At 32.3% G+C, this 9,061-nt stretch overlaps 2 protein-coding genes and 1 long non-coding RNA gene across 3 annotated transcripts; 2 read left to right on the top strand and 1 right to left on the bottom strand.

Annotated features, from left to right (window-relative positions):
• Nucleotides 606-1,331, top strand: LOC107628629. Its single transcript, XR_001617845.2, has 3 exons — nt 606-653; nt 869-935; nt 1,041-1,331. It is a non-coding gene; the product is annotated as an uncharacterized LOC107628629 (long non-coding RNA).
• Nucleotides 1,341-2,627, top strand: LOC107628076 (pentatricopeptide repeat-containing protein At5g66520; the record flags this gene model as incomplete). Its single annotated transcript, XM_016330884.2, is given in 3 exon segments — nt 1,341-1,522; nt 1,524-1,884; nt 1,887-2,627. Coding segments are annotated over 3 exon segments (1,284 nt in total), but the record flags the coding sequence as incomplete, so codon positions are not given.
• On the bottom strand, nt 3,309-5,493 carry LOC107628075 (probable protein phosphatase 2C 25). Its single transcript, XM_016330883.1, has 4 exons — nt 5,211-5,493; nt 4,776-5,134; nt 3,687-3,923; nt 3,309-3,560 (listed from the first exon to the last, which is right to left on the bottom strand). The coding sequence occupies exons 1-4, from the start codon at nt 5,491-5,493 to the stop codon at nt 3,309-3,311; spliced, it is 1,131 nt and encodes a 376-aa protein (XP_016186369.1).

The raw sequence follows: 9,061 nt of genomic DNA, 5'->3' as shown, positions 1-9,061 counted from the left end.
AAATTTCTTTATATATATATATATATATATGTTATCAAATATAAAGTTTTTAATATAATACTTGAAAGAGCTTAACTTTCGTTGAGAAACTTGATGATAATATATTATGTATCTAAAGCATGTTTTTCCTCAAAGCCAATGCATAAATGGAGCTACTAGATTGGTCTATGCCCCAATTATTATGGGATATCCCATGCACCACGCTCATTATTTTTTAAACAAGATTCACGTGCTAAGAGGATAGCCCTCAAGTAGTAATCTTCTTCTATTTCATATTTTACTCATTGATTTTTCTGCACCTAATAACTAAGACTTTAAAAAGACGAATATAATTGGTCGTCATGGAAATTTAATACTATATATGTTACGAATTCTTTTTGTCAAAAATTAAACTATTAAAGATAAAATTATGTAAATAATTATACAACTTTATCTCCCAATCCTAAAGTATTCCAAATAATGATAGTTGTTTAAATTTGAATGATTACTTTCTTTCATTATTATATTGCATATTTATAGTATTTAGACAATTTTTAATTTAATTTTTTTATTTCATTTTTAACCATATACCCAATTATTGAACCATATTTATTGCATATTTAAAATTTCATTTCTAAAAAATTGCAGAGATCACTGAAAGATTCAATTATGAGGTATATCGATACTTCCAGTTGCATTAGTTATGATATGGCCAAAAAACTTATTTAATTAAGTTTATATTTCTTTGCCCTCCTAGACCCTAGTAGTAGATCAAATATGAAGTCTTCTCTATTTGGGAAGAAAGGTAGTTTCATAAGATTAGATTGGTTTTACAATTTATGTTTACATGCTTACCCTAATGTTATGGAGATAGAAATTCTTTTTACAGCTTGACAACTAGTTATGAGGATATGCTTTTATCTACAGAAGCTTTTCCACTGCCAATTCCATTAGCTGTAAGTCCTTTCAGATCAGATGCTTCTCCCTTACTCTTCATAACATGGGTACAAGTTATATGAAGCGTATGGATTAATCATTAATGGGTTATGCTACTTATGCAGGATATGGTTGATTTTCTTGTGGACTTTTGGCACGATGGGGGTCTCTGATTAGATGACAGGTAATTTTATTGTAAATTTCAAGTAAGAATGTTGCGCACGGTTTTGTTTGTGCAGATTGAAGCTGAGGGAAACACATTACAGATTGATGGACAAAACCATAGCCTGATTGATTCTCTTGGCAGCACAGACAGGCTTCATTTAGATTAGTTGTTGGTGTTAAGCATTTATCTGCCTAACCATAATTTTGTACAAGAACGGATTCTTCTTAATATTCAGTGACCGATCTCTACGTTTTAATATTCAGGGAGATGGGGGGTTTTCGGAATTGAGGTTGATGAGTACACAATTGTTGCCTTGCTTTCTGTTTGTAATTTGTTGGAAGATTTCAAAATAGGAAAGCAGGTGCATTGCTTGGCATGCAAGAAAATGTGTTCCAATGATGTGGTGATGAATGCACTGGTTGATATGTATGCGAGATGTGGATATTGCGGCTTGGACTTCCGTGGTGAGTGCCTATGCGCACCGTGGCGAGGTTGAGGTTGCTAGAAGATTGTTCAACCAAATGGATGACCGAGATTTGGTTTCTTGGACAGCAATGATCAATGGCTACTCTAATGCTGGGTATTTCCAAGAGGCATTGGATCTATTTGTGCAGTTGGGGGATTTGGGATTGAAACCAGATGTGGTTGCTGCGGTTTCTGCTCTTTCTGTGTGTGCGCGACTAGGTGCACTTGATATGGAAAGAAAGATCCACCGCCGTTATGCTGCCAAGAATTGGCCCTATTCTCAAAACAGGGGATTCATTGCTGCTGTTGTTGATATGTATGCCAAGTGTGGAAGCAATGAAGCATAGACACTGCATTCGATATATTCAACAAAACAAGTGATAGTTTGGAAACTACTTTTCTCTATAATTCCATTATCTCTGGTCTTGCTCATCATGGCCATGGTGAATATGCTTTAACTTTGTTCAAAGAAATGAAGTTATTGGGACTAAAACCAGATGGAGTCACATTTGTAGCACTTTTGTGTGCTTTTGGCCAGAATGGTCTAGTTGATGATGGCTTGAACCTCTTTGAATCCAAGCTGAGTGTTTATGGTATCCATCCTCAAATGGAGCATTACGGCTGTATGGTTGATCTTCTTGGAAGAGCTGGTCATTTGAACGAAGCGTATGGTTTAATTTCGAACATGCCTTTCAAGGCCAATGCTGTGATTTGGAGAGCATTCTTAAGTGCTTGCAAGTTACATGGAGATGTGGAGTTGGCAAAAATTGCAGCACAAGAGCTTCTTAAGATGGAGCATGATCATGGCGCGCGTTATGTGATGCTGTCGAACATACTAGCTGACGCAGCGCAGCATGAAGAAGCTGCAAGTGTGAGAAAAGAAATTGATGAAGTTGGAATTCAGAAACCAACTGGCTGGAGCTATGTAGAAATGAATGAAGGGCTTCACAAGTTTGTGGCAGGTGACAAGTCTCATCCAGAAGCTAAAGCCACCGAGTTGATGCTTAGGGATATTAACATTGGCCTAAAATCTTTTGGGCAGGTCATACCTGTATCAAAAATGGTGTTTGATATAGATTAACTGTTTGAGGAAGAGATGGGTTGTTACTTGTTACCCTCTTCTTTGGCATTATATGAATAGGTTAATTCAGTTATTGGTTGAGCTTCATGAAACACTCATCAGATTCTGCAAACTAACATAGCTTCAACTTCTATTGAAATAATGTCAATATTTGCACATGAAATCTATCATTTATAACAATAAACAAAAGTTGCTAAGGTTTCCAATTTCTTTTTCTTTTTTCTCCAATAACTGAATAACAGCTCAACATTTGAAACAAGTACAACTTGGAAGAAATAGTGCAGATATTACAACACCCCTATAGTAAGTAATGTGGGGCAAAAATTATATGTGTGCCGTTTTATTTTCCACAAACATATAATAGAAGAGCACATAAAATACTGATAGTCATTCTTCTCAATTGTAACTGAGAAAACCTTAATGGAGTACAATCATTACTAGCACAATCATAATTCATAACTGATAAACATCTTCATTTCTCATTACTAGCAGAATCATAGCTGATAAACAGCTAATAAAGTACATAATGCTAAGCCCGAGGAAAGAGAAGGTAAGTAATTCTATCAGAGTTATCCCTTTCAAGAAGAGGGGTCATTATACATTTACTAACTTGAACTAGGTGCCGACTATTAAGACTAATTTTCTACGGCCACATTTAACTTCATATATAAAATTAGTAGTCTATTGCATTATACCACCTTCAATTTCATGAAATTTTGAAATGAATTCATTTTCATCTGGCTTGATGGATATTACAGGCAAATATATATCTCGCTTCCCCACCGATTTGTGATTTATAAAAATCACAGCAACCGTGATATCATCATGGATTGCCCTCCTTGCTTCAGTTAGCCGATGAACCTCTCTGATATTCAGCTTCGCTTTGTTTGCAGCTACATTTACAGCTGCTTCTACCAACTTCTTCGCAATTCCCTGAGTATAAAAAAATATGTTAAACAACAGTATAACGAAGTAGTTATGAATACAGTAGAGTTACATACCGAGTTATAATAGTGGCTATAATGAACAGGATAAAAGATGACAAAAGAAATGACACACCTTTCTTTCATGACTCTCATCTACGATCTTCACCGCTTCTTCAGGACTAATGTGCTCCCATAGTCCATTTGAAGCAAAGATAATAAATCTGTCTGAGTTGTGGAGAGGTCTCTGCCCAACGTGTGGAATGTCCCACAAGTATGGTAGATCTAATGGAGTAGGAATTTGGTGCATATGTCCCTGAGGTAACTTGCAATCGTGGTATTTCATATATGCGTCCCCTATTGTATGTGCTACCTGAAACATACAAGTAATGCTTAACTACATTGAATAAATTTGCATGGCCTTGACATGACTTTGACTAATAACACATACAAATATGCATTGAAAAAGTACAAAATTTCAATAAACATTACTAAACAGAGGCACGAAAGAACAATCATCATTCAGCAATAAACATTACAAACAGCAACAAGTAATCACACTATTACCAAATTCAAAAAGAATGAAAACCAGATAACCCCAATCATAAACACCATTACCAAATTAAATAAAAAATCAACCAAAAATTACCTTGCAAATCAAAAACTCAATCTCTTGAACTCAATAATTACATCAGATATCCAACTAAATAATTGCATCACAGTTATCATAAACTGATTTCAAAGCCTAGAAACAGAGTGAAATTAAAAACATGAAGCATATAATAAATCAAAAGATCACCAATTGCAAATTTTTTAATAAGAACAGAAGTTAAAGAACAATGAAAAATGAAAAAAGATTCAACAGTTTTCAACCCAATTTTAATAAAGCTCATCACAATGATTAACAACAACAAAATGTACTGAAGGAACAATGAATCAGTAACAGGCAGTGCAAATTTAAAATTTAAAAGTTATCAATTTAAAATTTATCATCAAATACAATCAGTGACCACAATCAACCAAGCACTAACTAAGTATTCTATTCTGATTATGTGACTGGGAAGCAACAAATTCAGCCACAAATTCAAGTTACAGCAACAAATTTAACAAATCCAAGTAAAGTCCTAATTTACAGTAACATTTAGATTAGCAACAAGGCAACACTCACAGAACATTGATCAAAACACACACACACACAGACACACTCATATATGTATATATATACCTCTACTAGTCCCTTTATCTTATATTTGCCATCTTTCAAGCAAATGCAGTCTGGGTCGGTTTTTGCTCGGGTTTCCATGTATATTTGCCTATAAGGTTCATTGGTATGCACGCTATGGTCCTTTGTCAAAATTTCCGCACCAAACTCTCCGGTAATTTCTGTTCCAAACACAATGGCACTGTTGCCGAGACTACCATATAAGAGATCCCCACGGTAAAGCATACCGATCAAACAGCAACTACCAGTTGTTAATAATTCCGTCCGATTTTTTCTGGCTTCATGAATAAAATCATTCTCCATGGTTTTAATGGTCTCTTTTATTGCTTCAAGATTTATAGCGCGATTCTTGCGGGCAATAGCTGTGTCAAAATTATTCAAGATAATTAAACATAAATACCAAAAAGAATCTTGAAAACAAAGATTAATAAATTTTACCTATGAATTTGGAGAACAGTTTATCCTGAAGGTATGAAGCAGCCTTCGGACCGTGGTGGCCGTCGTAAATGCCAACAAAGAGTCCATTGCTTCCGATTTCAATTTGACTCCGATCGTTAATGTCGGGGTAGTTAGCTCGGACGACAGCAAATGAGTATTCTCCCCATGCATAGGTTCCATGTTCCTTGGACCACATATTCGGATCCTTTCTGCTGAACTTTGCAGCCACACTGTTGCAAACCGATTTTGCAGTTTCCGTCAACTTCTCTTTTATATTCGACATGAGGTTGTTGAGCGTGGTTGCAAGAAGAAGAAGAAAAAGAAGAAGAAGAAGAAGAAGAAGAAGGGGAAGAAGTAGAAGAAGAAGAAGAAGAAGAGGAAGAAGAAGAAGAAGAAGAAAAAGAAGAAGAAGAAGGGTGAAGATAAAGATGGGTGTGTTTCGGTTATCTTTGTTGTGAATGCTTTGCTGCATATGTATTGTGTTTTGCAAGAAACCCCTTATGCGTGCAGGGTGTGTTTGATGAAAGTCCTGTGAGAGATATTGTTTCGTACAAGTGTACAACACAATGATGAGTGGATTGTGCAGGCGGGTCGCGCAGGATGTGTGTTTCGGGTTTTCAGGGAGATGGGTGGTTTTCGGAATTGAGGTTGATGAGTACACAATTGCTTTGCTTTGCTTTCTGTTTCAAAATAGGGAAGCAGGTGCATTGCTTGGCATGCAAGAAAATGTGTTCCAATGATGTGGTGATGAATCCACTGGTTGATATGTATGCGAAATGTGGGTGCTTGGATATGGCAATAACGAGTATTGAGTATTGAGCATTGTGGGTGCTTGGATATGACAAGAAAATAGAGCTTGAGTATTCTTGTAAACTAGTAGAGCAGCATTATTTATATCTTGAAAAGATAAGATTAATTTTAAAAACATTATAGTTGTATTAAATAATATTAAATATAGTAAAACTTTCAACTGTATCATCCACTTTATTGGTCTTCTGGTGAACCATGTACGGATAACACGAAAACAAATTTTGTCCTGTTCTCTGCTATGTGAAAACAAATTTTGTCCTCTTCTCTGCTATGCCTAACCTCAAAAAGAGTACAAGGAAGAATATGAAAAAGACTACCCAGTGTAGATGAAAGACGTGAGAAAATAAAAAGCGTCATATTTATAATTTATTGTTTAATTTTTACATTAAAAAAGGTCATATTTTAAATAACTAGTGAGAAAACAAAAATAACTATCCTAGCATTTTTACTAATTTAAAAATTTATAATTGGATTTTTATGGTAAATAAAAAATTTAAAATTAAATTTTTACTAGTTATTTTTTTAGCAAAATACAAAATTCTAGAAAATTTACTCTTTAGAATATTTTATAATAGGTTTTACATCAAATACAAAAATAAAATTGTTAAAATATTTGTATTTTTTAATAAAAAATAGCTTGAAGAAATTTAATTTATAATTTTATCTAAGATAAAGTATTAAATTGGTCCTCTACGTTTGGGCCTAATCCTATTTTGGTACCTAAAGTTTAAAGGTCCTATCTAAATACAAATTTTTTTTATTTAATTTTAATGTAGTCCTACCGTAAAATTAATGTTAAATAATTAATGAAACCTTAGTTTTTAGATATGAAAAACTTGTATAACCAAATTTTTCCATTGTCGAGGAGAGTTCCTGTGGTAGAGGTGACAATAGCCTTGTTCTTAGTTTGTCGCTACCAGCGAACTTTCCGGCGAAAAGCGAGTTCTCGATAATATTCTCTATGTGCTTGAATCAAGGTTAGTGGCTCGTGGTGATGTATCTGTTACTGATCCTATGTCTCTCAAGTTTGTACCTCTTCTTCAGAAAAGAAGACATTAAGATTTGGTAGAACGGTGAGGTTAATTATTTAACATTGATTTTGCAGTAGAACTACATTGAAACTAAATGAAACTTTTTTAAATTTAAATAGAACATTTTAAACATAAGGAATCAATTTAGTACTTTATCCTTTTAGCTAATATAAAAATTCAACTATAAACTTTTAAATTATAAAAATTTAATTAAATATTTAATAAAAATATAACAACAAACAGAATAATAACACCATATACAAAAAATAAAATAAAAAATACTGTAAATTTTTTAAAAAAATTAATAATAATTACTAATTACAGATTAAAAATTTGGTCCCTCTAATATTAAGTTCTGGGATCAGATTCATTTGCTGTGTGAAATCATTTTGCCTATCCATAATATAACCAAAATAACAAAATAAAATAAAGGGTAATTCATGTTAATAAACCAACATTTATCCAATTTTACACAAATCACCTAAAATGAAAAACATAGCGTGGATCATCCCAATCATATCTCTATACAAATCGAATAAGACAGACTAGATTTAGTTTTTTATATAAATCGAAACAGTCTGGTTCGATTTTTACATATTTGTATGTTGTCCTAGTAAATCTAATAAGGCTGTTTTAATTTATGCGTGCATGCATGCTATCTTATTAAATCTAAATAGAGTGATTAGATTTATTAGGACTGCATGTATGCATAAATCGAAACAGGATGATTAGATTTACATAGAGATAGGGACGGACATACCGGGGGATGAATGGAGGCCTCGGCCCCTCAGCTTTAAAAAAAAAATAATAGTAATAAATTATTAAGTATAGTTTAATTTTTAAAAAAAATTATTTAGTAATTAGTCTAGTATAAATAAAAGTCTAGTCTAACCTAAGTATTAATAATTTTTAATATCTAAAAGGGTAAAGTATATTTTTTGTCCTGAAGTTTGACAAAAGTTTGAAAAATACCCCTAAGTTTTATTTTGTTTTAATTTTGTCCTAAAAGTTTTCGATTTGCATCAAATATACCTTCGACAGCTAAATTTTAAAAAAATTTAAGACCAATCTAACAATAATGCATGAAAATTATGCTTGATTTATTTGTATTGATGGTTGTTTTTATGAAATTATTGTTGAATTAGTCTTAAATTTTTGAAAAATTAGCTGTTAGGAGTATATTTGATGTAAATCGAAAAACTTTTAGGATAAAATTGAAACAAAATAAAACTTTGGGTATTTTTGAAACTTTTGTCAAACTTTAGGGACAAAAAATATACTTTATCCTATCTAAAAAGTAAGTAACAATATTAAAAAAAATCTGAAAAAGATATTATTACTAATATTTTTTAATTAGATAAATTTTTTAAATCCCATAAAGTAAATTTTTTTTTCTTTTTGTGACTGTCCTTCTTGATTCATTTGATATTAATTCTTTCTGTTTCAACTGCTAAAAAATTGAGAGACCTTTTTTAGTTATGAATATTGTGAAGAATAACTCAGAAACAAAATAAAAAATAAATTTTTTGTTAATTGTCTTTTAATTCTATTGAAAAGAAAATTGCTGAAAAATTTAACACGGATTCTATTATTGATAAATTTTATAGTACGAAGAATTGACCACTTCATTAGTAAAAAGTACACACATATTTTTTATACTTTAAAATATATTCTCTATTGGTATATTTTTTGTAATATATCTTACATTATATAATTTTTTGCATAATATTTTTAATATTATATATATTATTGACCTCCCCATGATAATATTTCTAGATCCGTCCTTGCATAGAGAGCTAAATCTAGTTTGGCTCATTTGATTTACATAGAGAAGTGATTGGCAAGATCCATCTAACTTTTTTAATAACCATAATTGTTTATTTATTTGATAATTTAAAGAATTATCAATAACTATACACTACTCACATACGGTTTCTACCTTCTTCAATTCTCCATATTTATGGTTGCACTTAGGAGTGGCAAAACGGGTTGAGCCCGTCGGACTGACCT

This window comes from Arachis ipaensis, chromosome B02 (genome assembly GCF_000816755.2).
Source record: "Arachis ipaensis cultivar K30076 chromosome B02, Araip1.1, whole genome shotgun sequence".
NCBI lineage: Eukaryota > Viridiplantae > Streptophyta > Magnoliopsida > Fabales > Fabaceae > Arachis > Arachis ipaensis.
The sequence above is the reverse complement of the archived record's forward strand: the minus strand, read 5'-3'. Positions and strand labels throughout refer to the sequence as shown.